We start from the raw sequence: 14,667 nt of genomic DNA, 5'->3' as shown, positions 1-14,667 counted from the left end.
TAGCTTTGTTGTAATTAACAATGCTAAAGGGTTTAGCCAGCACTGAGTCCAACTTAACTTGGGTAGCCTTGATGTTGGTAAAAATATTACCAAAGACATGTTTATTCCACATGGCTAAGTCCTTCATAGTTTTTTCCATTTTATTCAGAAAGTTTATATCCGGGATATCATGGGAAATCGAATTCCAGGCTTTTTCAATGACCTCCATACAGGTCTCATGCTTGAGCCACATGTCAAAAAACTTAAAAGGTCTTGACAGCTTCTCATATGTTTTATCCAGATTGATGAACAGAGAGATATGGTCAGAGATAGCATTAGCCCAAGTTCTAATTTGGGCATTAGGGAAAGCCCCTAGCCATTCAGGTGTAGCCATGGCTCTGTCCAGCCTTTCCAGAATGTGATCTTTAGGCTTTCTATTATTACTCCAAGTGTATTTGGGTCCTTTAAAACCCAAATCCACCAGCCCCAAGTCATTAATAAAGTTATTAAACTCATGCATGTTTTTAGTTAATCTACTCCTGCCACCAATTTTTTCATCTAAGCTAGAGATAGCATTGAAATCTCCAAAAAGGCACCAGGGACCTGGAACTAAAGGTGCAACCTCCCTCAGTTCAGTCCACACTTTATTTCTATTATGTGCAACTGGTTCCCCATACACAAAGGTAAAGAACCAAGGATCCTTATGAAAATAATTCAAAACTTTACATGTGACTTGATTGCGAGAAGCTCCCAAAATTTTCAGCTCCACATCTTCCTTCCACAAAATAGCCAAACCTCCACTTAGGCCTTAGGCTGGCATAGCAAAAATCCCACTGAACTTCAGCTTTTTACCTAACTTATTTACACTTTCCTTACTAGCCTTGGTTTCTGACAAACATATAATATCTACATCAAACTTTCCAATCAGGTCCTTTAGTTGTTGAACTGCCGTGGTGGTACCAATCCCCCGACAATTCCAGGCAAGTATCGTCATGGAAACTGAGGTGGCTGTGATGGGACAGCCACTGCGAACCCTGGGAGAGATGTATGTAGACCCCCACTGCTTATACCTTCATCCTTAGCTTCAGTATTCTTTCTTTGTGATGTACTGTCTTCCCCTTGGTTATCCTGACTAGAATCACCTTATCCAAGACTTTCCCCATTTGAGCTTCCATCACCACTGTATCCCTCAGAGTTGCTTCCTTTCTTGTTATACTTCTCTCTTTTACAGTGTTGACTTCCTCTACCATCCTGGTTTTTCACAACAGTAGAGTCATCAATAGCCAATGGCTAAGGTTGAACAAATTGAGATTGAGTCCCACTCCTATTGGATTCATATCCACCCCCATCCTGACTTCCTTGGAGGAGGTCCATAGGAGCAATTCCCACTGATACCTCCTTTGGTGATTCAGTATTAAACACCACCATGTCCAGATCTTCCTCTTCAGAAGGGTCTTTCTCTTCCTCATCTGTAAAGGCATCTGATGGGATTTCATCTTCTGGGATTTCTAGTCCCCATCCCTCACCTGATTGTCCACTTGAATCCAAAGAATGGTTTGATATTGATGGTTCCACTGACTCCATCGAATCACTTGAAATAGCAATGAGCGGTGCTTCCTCAGGGATCAACAAGTGGCCCAAACCTTTTGCTCTCAAATCATCAGCCTCTCTCTTAGCTTTCTTTGACTGTCTAATAGCCAGCCTCTCACTATGCCTACGCCATCCATCATCATCCATGTTTACCTTGTTAGCACGCACCCCACACACCATTTTCCTTTTGCTTCCGACACTGATTCTATGCGCCTCTTGTATATATTTTTTAGTTCTATCCTTTCTGGAGCCTTTAGAGACCGGCACTTTGTAACCTCTCCCTCATGATGGTATTCCAATAAATCGAAAGTTGGGTTTCCCATTCTCAACAACATCTGACGCATGGTCTCTCCCATCAATCGCGTAGTTTTCAAGAAGAGGAATAATGATTTGGGGAAGGGGATCGCCCAATTTCGGCGAGGCGTGATTCAGCCACAGATTTTTGCGAGTTCCCAAAAAACCACTCTCTGCATCTAGGTCCCCTAGGTTTCCAGATTGATCTTCCAGCATTGCCCATCCCTCCTCTCGTCCACCTTTTAGCCCATCATCCAACTTTGGGCCTATTACAAAATCTTGGGTCCTTGGGCCTATTTCAAGAGCCATGTCCATCCGCCCCAGTTCAGGGGTCCAGACCACCACAACCCCTCTATGAGCTTCAAGACCACACTCACTTTCTGGCCCAAGTTCAGGTCCTTTTTTGGGCTTTCCTTTACCCTGTCCTAATCCAGTTTGTACTGTGTCCTGGGTCAATGGACCTCCACACATAGAATTTGAATTGGAAACCCCAACGGTAACTGACATCCCTTCTCCATTTTCTAATCTTACCGTTTTGACTTTTGCCACAGTGATTTCCATCTCCTCCGTACCCCGAACTCTGACTCCTGCCTCCCTATCGACCGGAGTAGCTCTTGGTGGTGTTGACAACAGCCCTTTCCCATTCCAAAGATGTCTCACCGGGGACCCCCTGTTTCTAGCCGAGGTTTGATCTGGTCGGGGTTTTTGTGGGGTGCCAGAGATAGTTATACATGCTGGTTCTGCACTAGCTACTCCGTTAAAGAACACATTAGCCCTTAACATGAAGGAGAAGTTGTTCTTGATCTCTCAAGGGGAACCTCCATGTTTGCGCAGTTCCACACCATATGCTGCTCTCTTGCTGCAGTACTGGATATCATGGCCTATGCACCCGCAAAAATAGCAAAATATATCTAATTTTTCATATTTGAAGGTAACTTGAACCATTTCCCCCATCTCAGTGCAAAGGTCTATACCTTTCATCAGCCTCTCCTTTATATCGATTCGCACTCTTACCTTAGTTACCAGAGTTTTAAATTCAGCTCTGCAGGCCAGATCAACCTTCTTAACTTTACCAATGCTTAACCCCACTTTTCTGACATTCTCTTCGTTTATTCTGTCTCTTTGGAGACCAGCAATTTGGACCCAGAAATCCACCAAATCAAACTTCTGCGATGTGGTCACTGTATCAAAGTGTATACCTTTCTTGATAGAGAAGATAAAACTTTGTATCAACCAAGGGCCATTCTTCATGACATGCTCAAACTCCTCTTTTTCAAATTTCAACTTGTAGTAACTTTTGGATATCACTTCCACCTTTGTATTACCCCTTGTTTGGCTCTTGTAACGATATGACTTTACTTCCATACTATTTACCTATCATGGTTGTGTGGTCATAAGTGTTCTCTTCCATATTTTTGCATTCTATCTTTACTACATGTTTTTCTTTTGAGCTAAACAAATTTTTCATCTCTACTTGTAGTTGTTCTAGTTTAGCTTTGGTTAATTCTTCTTGATCTGAAGAGCTCAACATATTCTCTTGTGTAGACTCCATCCCGACTTCAAGACTCCTACCAGACATCTACCCAGGATCTGAACCTTTCTAAACAAGGTGAGGGGAGGGGGTTGTGGGGTTGGGGGTGATGGGTGGGGATCACTTGTCGGTCTTGGATCGCTCTGGTTACACAGTTCTAACCCCAACAAAGAAACGGTGAACTGAAGTATATTCTTCCTAACACATACACTGATGAAGCAAAACTGAAGAGATTAAACCAAGAAGGGAAAAAGATAGCCGCAGGGCCGTAAGTTTTTTAACAAGAAAAAAGATCAAATGTGTCACAAGTTCGCGTGTGGGCTGTGGCAATCATAATAGGTCCACCGATTTTATTGTTGCAATGGGAAGCTTTTACCAAAATAATAATAATAAAGAGCCTGGGAAGCAGTAAATTCATAGGCCTTTTTTGTTGTTTGGGAACATTTTGGGAGTGAATGCGTTGCACGCACCTTGCTTGGAGTGTAAGCTGACTTCCCGTGAAACCACCCCACATTGCAGTAAAATATTTCTGCCTGTAGGCAAGATGATATATATATATTTCCTTAGCCCTAAAAGCTGTCCTATAATGTCCCTAAGACCCAATTAATATGATGTGATGTAATGACTGATTATATTCTTAGAGCTATGAGCATCTGAACTCTGTAGCAAGCCTATTTCAGTAACAGTTACTGAATCATAAGTAACACAATATAGCCATACAGGTTAGACACTGATTATCGAAAAATATAAATAAATACAGGTTAGACATTGATTTCCAAACAATACAAAATTGCTTCATTGATGTTTCACCATTTTTAATCTTACACAAATCTGTACACATTTCAAAAGCTAACGTCTATTTCACGTTTATGTACTCGATAAGGTGTCGATCGAGCTCAAAATGTTGGCAAAGAAGTCTCTGCATAAAAAAGTGGGGTGTCAGACTATGTTTCATCGTTCCCACACTCAAATCCAACAGAAAAGAAAAGAATACTCCAAAGTGAACACAGATTAGGCGGGAATAGATATGCAAGCTGAACACTACATGTTAACTAGTTCTGAAGTATCACGTGTTTACAAACTAAATTCAGGATTTGACATGCACTCGAGAGCACTTGCTCATCCTAAATAATGACTGGTGATTCTAATCATTGAAGAGCAATTCCCATTTAAGCTCGAGTGTTCCATGTTTTCATTGATATCTGTGTGAAGGCCGGGGTCAGCAAAAAGTTCATGGCCAACTGGCCAAGTGGGCTGAACCGTCCAAGAGAAGGTCTAAAGAGTGGGATCCTTAGAAGGGGAGGCAGAAAAGAGACAGGGCATCTTGGAATTTAGACTAGAACACTGATTTCATTCTCTCCAAATAGAAAAGGTTGATAACAGTGTAGTGGAATGCCTATGGTCATTTGGTAGGGCAATGCCCCTAATGGGTTTTTCCATAAATGCAGTCAAGAGTGCCTAACCAAATCCTATATTCAGATCAATGCAATGTGTTCCCATAAACTAGTAGAGCCTCATATCCTGTGACTGGAAATAGGCTGCCAGTAGGACATGTTGATATGGATGATCATATAGAAGAGTGCTCGTTTCTTGACCCAACTCCTGAAACGTATATACTTCTTCCATAAGCAACTTGCTGAAGCATAGGCACAGATTTGTTTTTGGGAATATGGAGTGTGAAAGTCTCCATAGATTATTAAGGGACACCTTTCATTTGCATCTTTTCCCACATACATATATATCAAGATGGGTCTATCATGTGCAAAAGAATGATACAAAGTATATAGCTATTAAATCTACATTAATTATATGTCACAAATGCAAAGGTAAACTAAAAAGTGAGTGCAGAACATACCTTGGTCATGGGTGGGTGAGAAGATTTTCCTTCAAAATCAACAGTAGGGAAACGTTCCACCTCCACTCCATTGTCAAATAATATATAAGTCGGAAGTTGTCCCATGTTCACTACAAGATTATACGCAGGATCGCAAACAGGAGAACAAAAGGAAAAAAAAATGTCAATGAAAAACTTGGAAGTCAGTGTATCAGTATATTCAAATGAAGTAACATGGCTATTCAAATAAGGTGGTACAATTAAAAGATGCATGTTAATCTGTTAAAGCTTAAGAGTATGATGAGATGAGTAACACTTACCTCCTAAAAATATTCCAAATTTTTCTGCAACATTTGGGAATAGACCAAGATCCACTATCCCAAAAGACAAATCTTTGTTTGAGTATCTGGTAGAAGTTATCAATATAAGAATGTGGAATTATCAGTCATTACTTAAGATGGAGGGCCGGTGCTGACAATGACACTGAGATGCTAAGAGTAAAATAAAATCTAATGGAAGAGTCAATTTAGTCAAATCTTGCAAGTTTCTGATTAGGCAAACCCACTGTTGGGACAAGGCATGCAGGATGATGGTGATGACACAACATGCTTACATGAATAGATTGAAGCATATTTTTTACACGGGATAATGCCAGAAACTTACGTTATTGAGAGATCAGAAAAGTACTGGCTCGTACGTGTGCAGGCAGATGACCATGAGGCTTGAAATTCAACCTGGAAAGCAATGAGAATGCCATTGATTGTTAATATCCACGTACGCTTGAGCTATCCGTATGTATACATGTTTATGTTGGTCAAAACCCTTAATAAGTTTCAAATATATATCTCTATCCTGCCAACTTTATATACATTCCTGTATTAGTTCTCTTCTTTCTTATAATTTTGATGTTCCGATGGTCTAAAGGAAGATTCCTTTCTGTTAACATTTATCTTTATTGTGTATGTGACCACTATTACGCTAGTACCAATAAAAGAGATGTGCAACCTAAGGCAACTAAGTTTAGCATTCTTCTTTCTGAATTTTCTTCTTCCTCTCCTTCTAGTCTCTTCTCTTCTTCTTTATTTCTTTGCCAAAGTTCACTCTCTCCTACGCATAAAGCTTCATTCATCCATTTATAAGATCAAGAAATACTAAAATGAAAGATAACAAAGTTAGGGAGGTAGAGGAGAGCCTTTGTTTTCTGAATGCATCGGTGCAGGTTCAAGATCCTCAGTAATACAATAGACTATTAATAGCATTAAGAGAAATAGAAAGAAAAAGAATGAACATATATGTTTTGAATGAAAATACTGCCAAAGAAAGAAACGGGAAGATACGGATGATGGAAGACTGGAAGAGAATCTTATCATTTCACCTCCTGTTCCACAAATGCATGGAGTAAGGCTTTGTTAATGCAAATGATGATTCTTTACACGGTTTGATCAACACACGTGGATAACTATTGGCTTCCTTTTTTTCCATTTTGTTATAGCATTTGTGTTATACCTGTGAGAAATGAGTTTCTAGGTCTTTTTTCCTTTTTACAAAACATACTGAAGACATTTTTTGAACTCAAATGTTTAATTGATTTGCTTCCAACGAGAAGCAGTTCCTCGAATTGTCAATGCATACATGGCTGTTTCAGAGGATATACTGCTGGAAATTAAATACTTTTGGACATAAGGTTGAAAAAAGAAAAAAACATTCTTTAAATAGTTAAATTAATACTAAGAGAACTTTCCCCAGTAACTAATAACACTTTTTAAGGATGACACGATCGTATGAGAAACCGTCGAGTCAGTGAGATAAAATTCAATGCATGAGAAACATGTGACAAGTAATCAAATTACAAAAAGTTACTACAGCTCCACCCAGCTATTAAAATATTTCTTTCATTGGAGTAAAAAATATTGCTAATGAAGAAGAAAATTTGGAGAGAAAAAGGAATTACGGCCTTGTATGGGGGGGGGTCGGGAGATGTCTTGGAACTCTAACAATTGGTAAATGAATCCCACCCAGGTTATCAACTGTCAGAGAGACCAAGAAATATAAGGAAGCTTTGGAACAAGTCTGAGGGACTAACCAGCCAAAATCTGGATGTCTTGCCTTCTGTCAATAAGACTTCCAACTGCAACGGTGTTAACTTACTCGAATTACCTAAAAAGTCAATACAATAAAGAATGAAACTTTTTATAACTAACTGTTCCAACAAGAAATGCTTCTTATATACAAAATAGAAGTCCAGATGACAGATATAGGGAGGGGATGGAGGAGAAATAGAAATGCCCTTCATCGTACTTTTAATTCCTTAAATTGAAACCAATACAACAGGTGTACATTTGTAAAAGTTACTACATACCTAGTCCTTCATGAAGTGGTTGCTGAGTTAGAGCATATATCACTGCAAAATGACACCAAAGAAAAGTCAGCTGGAAAAAGTCTCTAAATTGAGAATAAACAGATGAAGTATTTTCATTTGCTGGTAAAATGTAAATCATTAAACTTCATGAATATATGTTGCTCCACAATCCTTGCTAGTTGATTGTCATGCAAATGCTAGGTGAAAAGACATGGCTTCATCTTCGTGACAAAATTCACATATTATTTGGTTGAAAACAAGGAGCTTAAAACCGGAGACCATAAAATTGATATAACAGATAAGATGTATTGCAAATTTGTAATACCGTAGGCACTGGAATCGTGAAAATTCTTTTGCAAAGTGAAATTACATTTCTCCTACAGATGTGTTGTTTGCACCAAATACGAAGTGAAATTTGAGCCACCTGCCACACCATGATGGAAGAGGCATATTATACAAGGTTTTCTGTTAGAGCACAAACTGGTTGCTTGTATCGTTTGTATTACTGATGTGACGGTAGTTTACCTAGACAGTCAAGGTATGGTGCTTGGTACGTACTACATACATGGAGACATGGAGGTGACTACTTGCTATGAAGCAGAAAGTATAGCCCTTGTTGAGAGGATCAGTAAATCCATGGAAATGTGGTTGCATCACTTGCGGATTGAAACTGCTTCAGTGGCGACAGCTAAGGCTTTTCAAAGCAACAACGTGAGTTGGAAGGTCAGAGCCAAGTGAGATACGATCAAGAAGCAAAAAGCCTGGATGCACATCACCAGTACATGGATAGAAGTGAAGATAAGAGCAGACAAGGGTGCTAAAAAAGGGACTCTCTTAGTGGAAGGAATTAAGCAATGGCGTAATGGCAAAGCACCAATTCTCACCAAGATTGAGAGGCCCGAGAAAACTTATTTCAGGTTTCTGAATTACAAATGTATAGGGGAACAAATAACCCTACAAATATATGATTTTGTTTCTCTTACTGATCTCTAACACTTATCTCATTATCAAAGTCAAGTACAATTTAGAGAAGAAAAAAAAAATCGCTAGAACACAAGTGTTTCTTATGTTAATAAATCAGTTATTATTCCAGCTATCTTTAGCTAATTCTTTTGCATTTGTGGTTATGTGACCACTATGATCTAAAACAGGTTTTGGCTCTTTCAACCTAAAAGTCTTAAATTGCTCAACTAGCAGTTATACGTATGTTTCAGATTTTCCTCCATATGCTTGAGTGCTTGACTAACAGCCCCAGACATTTCCTTAGAAGATGGTTGCTGCTTATATACAATTTCTGATCAAGATCCATAAAGGTTATTGTAGATTTAGCAGCCTTATCATCCTCCAAAAGTCACTCGTATATGCACCTTGCAGCGGGATCAATGTTTGCAAGCAGTTTCAGAAATTGGGCATATCAAGCACGTAATTAGTCTTTTCTTCGAAAAGAATGTGCCTTATATGCCTTTTCCATGCTTAGAAATTGGTGCTTCAAGGTGTCCAGTCTGGCTAAGCTCATCGCTTATGCGTTGGATGTCATGCATGAAATTAAAGGTTTTATTTCATAAAAAGGAATAAATAATTTTTTTTTTAAAAACAAACAATGTGTAGTTTTCCACAACTATGGAGATCTTTCACTTACTTTCACTAATAATTCCACGTTCAATATTCCTACAATCTAATTGACGAGTAAAGATAAGAAGGAAAGTAGTACAAACATGCTAAAAGACTTGTGACAGATTTTAGATAAGGAAATTTTTTATGCGAACAGCTAGTAGCTCGAAATAGTTTCTTGCTGAACATAGGAGTAAAAAGATATAAAACCGAAGCAATGATACAAACAAATATCTTTCACATACAAAGCTACCTAGTTTTGTTTTGTAGCAACTATTTTCTATACCATATACACACCAAAATTAGCTACTTAGTGCCACCAAAGCTATTTCTACTTCATGAACACTTATACAATTTATCCTAATCTGTGGAACCAACCACTAAGGGTGTGTTTGTTAACTGGCAAATGGGGGTGGCTAATTGTATTTTCCCACTAGAAGCACCATTTGCCAGTGTTTGGATGTATTTAAAGGCATTGGCAAATACTATTTAGAATTAGCCGGCAAATCAAATTTTCCCACTAGAAGTGGGAAAATAGAAAATACCTCCCCCCAAAGTTGGATTAGCCACCCAGTATTTTCCCACTAGTGCAAGGAAAATAGAAACACCTCTCCCTCTCCCTCTCCCTCTCCCTCGATCTCTCTTCTCTCTTTCTCATTGTCGCCTCTCTCGCTTGATCAACTTGCTCTCTTCTCAGGTATTCTCTCACGCTCTCATCTCTCATCTCACATCTCTCTTTCTCTCTCAAACTATCGGTCTCTCTTTCTCTCTCAAACTATTGGTCTCTCTTTCTCTCTCAAACTCTCAAACTCTCGGTCTCTCTTTCTCTCAATCTCTCTGTCGCACATTTTTTCACTGTTTTTTTTTTGTTTCTATCTTTCTCAGATTTAATATTTGTTCTCCAGCTCCACCTCCAGCTCTCACTGCGCGCTGTCAGATAAGTTTTGGTTTTAATTTCATTTTTTAGGTTTTAATTTAGTTTGCTTTCATTTTGGTTTTGATTTTAAAGGCCCCCACCAATGTTTGAGAGATTGAGAACCAATGCAAAGTGATAGAATCTTGAATGGGTTGTTGTTAAGGCCTTTTTTATTGTAGTGTAGTTCACGACTGTTAAACCGATGATTAGTGGTTGTTGTTTTTTGTTCTTGTTTGATTTTTGGACTTCGTTTAGTCATTTCTTCAATATGAAATCGGTTCCATTGTAAACCTGATGTGTATGCTTATAATACGATTATTTGTGCACTTTGTCGCGTGGGGAAGTTTAAGAAGTCGAGGTTTTTGTTGGAATAGATGGACTTGCATACTAGTTTAATTAATTAATGTTGGTTTTGTTTTGATTAATGGTTATAATTATTTTTAGAATGGTTGATTGTTATTGCTTTGTTGGTTGAATACATTAGTTGTATGGATTGTTATTCATGCATGTATGTTTGTATCAATTTGTTTGTTTCATTTATTGAGTACATGAATTTGTATACTTCATTAATTTGTTCAGTTTCTATGTTTGAACTATATGTTGTTACTTTTGATGCAACCTTGTTTTTCGGTTTCTATGCTAGAACAAGTGGCATTGTTGTTACTTTTGGATATTTTATTGTATATGTTTGTGATTTTATATGTGTTTGCTGATGTTGGTGCAGTAGGTTGTGTGTGTGCTTGTTGAGTCTTTGTGTGAGTGTGTAGTGGGCTGGAGTAGGTGGTGTGTGTGCTGCTATGTGTGTGGTAGTGGTGGACTGTGGTGTGTGCTAGTGTGGTGGAGTGGTGGTGGTGTGTGTGCTAGTGTGGTGGAGTGGTGGTGGTGTGCTGCGCGCTGCTGCTGCTGGTGATGTGTTGCGATGCTGCTGCTACTGGGCTGCTGCTGGTGTATTGCGTGAATGTGTGTGCTACTAAGTCTAATCCTCGAGTTTTTTTCTGTGTTTGGGTTGTATAGTAAGTCATCCATAAGGGGCATGGTCTCATTGGGCATCATTGCCTTGATTCGTTTTGGTTTTCTCCCTTCTTCGGCCTGAAGGTGTCTGGCTATGTCAATTGTTGACTGAAGTGTCAGCACTTATATTGTGTAACATTGTAATGCTTAACCTTTTTTAGAACTTGATAGGGTGACTTGGATCATGAGGGGCTCTATCACTCTGTGCATGTGGCCTGGCCGCATATCTTAGTTGTGGTTTTGATGAAGTAAATGAATACAAATCCGATATGCATTACCATAATGAATATCTTTGTAAGGATTCTATTATCACTTTACGTATGCTGCTACTCTGCTAAGTTTTGGTAAACTGTTATGCATTATTTGTTCGATAAAATTCCAAAAAGAGTTCATATACTTTTTATTTTATTACCACCTTTCCTAGATATTTCCAAGGTGAAGATGAATCTTCTGCAAACAAATACACTTTTACAAGATTTTTTTCTCAATGCTAATATTATGTTACGCATTCTCTCATAATCATTCTAAATTTGTCTTTAATTTAAATTATTTAGTAATTTTTATTTTTTTTTGTTATATTTCATTTGAGTTTGAAATCCAAAAAAAATATCTCCAAAAAGTTGAAATATCATTTGCCACTAGAGAAAAACCATGTAAATAAACACTAGAAAAACTAACAAATCTCATATTTTTCCACTATAAATTTTTGCAAACAAACACTGGCAAACTGAAATTTTCCCACTAGAGATTTGCCTGGCAAATCTATAATGGGAAAACACTGACAAATCTTATATTTTCCCACTAGAAGTTTGCCCGTTAACAAACACACCCTAAGATCCAAATATTACCTTGGCCACTTGTTTACAAAAAATTGTACATTTTCCTTAATAGACACGAGAAAATTTGAAGGCAAGGGAACTTCGACAACAGGCCTCATTCAAAACTGCAGCCATTACAATTTTAAACGTTGTAGTGTACAGATCGTGAACCCTTCACATTCAGTTCGTTCTTTAAAAGGCAACAAAAACGTTTATCATTTCATAGACCACATAGGTGGATTTTCAATCTACACCATGTTATAATCTTCACTTCTACAAGATGCAATTCTGAGGGACATCTTCCGGACTACCATTTACCCCAAAAGTGCTACTAGAAAGAGACACGAGGATCAAGAGTCAAAGAAGGGGACCAACAACTTCTGGAAAGAATTACAGAAAACAACACAAACTGTTTCCTGCCTGACATCAGGTGCTAATTGAAGTGCAACAGTCTGCTAATTGCCAGACGCACTTACTTAGACGGCGAGTCAACTGTTTGTGTGGTGGAAAAAAATGAACACACATAGGCAATCAATCAATAGTAATAGAGTTCCATGGCTACAACTACCAACAGTTACCTGCCCAGGGTTGTCATCCATTTCAACTAAGTTTGATTGCTTACTGATGCACTTGAGTGCAATAAGGCTATGAACGTGACGCTGAAGAATCACAAACTAGTTGCTTGTGAGCCACTACAATTGTTGTGTGTGACAACCGGACTTGAAACCCACAAATTAAGAAGGGAATCACAAAAGAGATGCTGCAATTAATCAAGCAAAAACACACACACAAGAGAGGAAACCTTCCTCACACAAAAACAAAATTTATTTAATCAACAACCAAGTGTAGCCAAAGGCCTACAACTCAATATATAGACTGAAGGAATTATGAACTTAGAAGCTAGCCTTCTGACTTAATTTTAGAAACTAAAATACCTAATTTTCGGAATTAAAAATAATCTATTGTAAAAACATCAAAAATAGCAATCAAACAATATTCTAAAAACGCCTATCAACACACAAACCAATATGGAGAACCCTAGAATGCATCACTTACACTAAAATCAATCAAATCACAGATTAATGATTGATCTATAGTTTACTTTAACTTTTATGTTTCATATTTCATTAATAAAAACCATTAAATGTAGAAAAAATCCTTACTCAAGATGTTATGCGACAAGACATAATATATACTTCCACTCTATTTCCACAGTATTTCGTCCACAACGCCATACACTTAACCATGTTTGCTTATATTTTTTTCTTAATAAACATCCTTTAAATAAAGCATAAATGCTTACCAAAGAAACTGACGCCATAACAAAGAGCCAAGTGAAAATCCAATATCAAAGTCACTACAATAAGAAATCCCTACAAAAGTAACAACATCCATCCATGTCCATAAAACGCGATAACTTTCATACTAAAGCAATAGACTAATAATAATAATAATAATACCTTTGCGAAAAACAAAGCATCAGCTATAAATCCCTCCCACGTCTCCTCTTTCACTAGCTACAAATCCAAAGCATTGAATTACATATACATTGTAAATTTTTTTTTTTTTTTTTTAATCTTAAAAGTCTTACCTTAATTACAGTCAACACCAAAAAAGTCAAAAGTGATTGGATTTCCTGAAGACCAAAAAAAAACACAATATCAGATAATAATAAGTAAACAAAGTGGATTTAGAGTAAAAGAGTGGTGAATAATTAATTAATTACGCGGTGAATAAGACGAGTAGAGAAATGTGGAGAGAGGTATTGTGAAATGGAAATGCGGAAAACGAAGTAGGAGAAGAATGTTAGAAAGTGGAAGAAATAGAATGGCTCTGACACCCATTGCAGCGCATCCATATTTTATGGCTGATTGATTTCAGAAGTGTTGTTAGTTATTATTACTTTTTTTAGAGCATCTTTATTAGGAGAGATTTTTTTTTTATTCATAAACTAGTACAACAAATACAACAAGCAAATAAGCCAAAGCAGATTATTAAGAGCATTTGCAATGCAGGTGAAAGTTCCCCCATTATTCACCGACATCTCATCACTTATTTACCCCCTTTTCACCAAAACGGTCAAAAATAAGATAAAGCTGTGCAATGCAAAGGTGAATAAATTATCTCGGACGGGATGTTAGATTCCGTCTGGAGGTTTTTTATTGAGACGGAATGTAACATCCTGTCTGGTATTTTATAACAAGACGGGATGTAACATCCCACCTGATGACTCTATGAACAGACGCGAACATACTCCATTTTCACTTCCTTCCCAGCCAAAATTGCGATTTTCTAGCCTCCATTAACAAGCTTTTGACACAAACTTCCATTCCTAATGACTTCTCCACCCCATCCCCAATGCATCTCCACCAACCTCACCACATGAAGAGCATTCCCGATGGTTTGAAAATGTCAAAATTTCCAAAAAAAAATGGGCAAAAAGGATCGTCGTCAAGAACACGTAATGTGGGCGAGGAGGACAAAATTGAACTTGAGTTCAATTTTCCACCGCGTTGTGAAATCGAGGAACACCCACCATTAGTGTCAACATCGGTCCGACACGTAGCAAATCAAGTGGCGGAATCTCAAGTAAGTTTTTGATTTTTTTTTATGTTAATTATTATTATTTATGTTAGTTTATATCAAGTTTGTTGTTGTATAATTAGTTTGAATTTGTCGCATTGTTTTAAAAAAAAATAGTTGTAATTATATCGTATTGTGTGT

The 14,667-nt window shown here is 37.8% G+C and overlaps 2 protein-coding genes across 2 annotated transcripts; both read right to left on the bottom strand.

Moving 5' to 3' along the window:
• Window positions 1-2,670: 2,670 nt before the first annotated feature.
• Window positions 2,671-3,228, bottom strand: LOC147511610 (uncharacterized protein At4g02000-like). The gene has a single exon (XM_086598517.1). It carries the CDS (start codon window positions 3,226-3,228, stop codon window positions 2,671-2,673), a length of 558 nt encoding a protein of 185 aa, XP_086454643.1.
• Window positions 3,229-4,166: 938 nt separating this feature from the next.
• LOC147511609 (Thioredoxin superfamily protein) lies at window positions 4,167-13,997 on the bottom strand. Its single transcript, XM_086603265.1, has 10 exons — window positions 13,670-13,997; window positions 13,535-13,579; window positions 13,404-13,460; window positions 13,247-13,316; window positions 7,588-7,629; window positions 7,312-7,385; window positions 5,892-5,962; window positions 5,549-5,634; window positions 5,250-5,359; window positions 4,167-4,313 (listed from the first exon to the last, which is right to left on the bottom strand). Exons 1-10 carry the CDS (start codon window positions 13,799-13,801, stop codon window positions 4,251-4,253), a joined length of 750 nt encoding a protein of 249 aa, XP_086459391.1. The 5' UTR covers window positions 13,802-13,997; the 3' UTR covers window positions 4,167-4,250.
• Window positions 13,998-14,667: the final 670 nt, after the last annotated feature.

This window comes from Coptis chinensis, chromosome 3 (genome assembly GCF_015680905.1).
Source record: "Coptis chinensis isolate HL-2020 chromosome 3, ASM1568090v1, whole genome shotgun sequence".
NCBI classification, from domain to species: Eukaryota; Viridiplantae; Streptophyta; class Magnoliopsida; order Ranunculales; family Ranunculaceae; genus Coptis; species Coptis chinensis.
The sequence above is the reverse complement of the archived record's forward strand: the minus strand, read 5'-3'. Positions and strand labels throughout refer to the sequence as shown.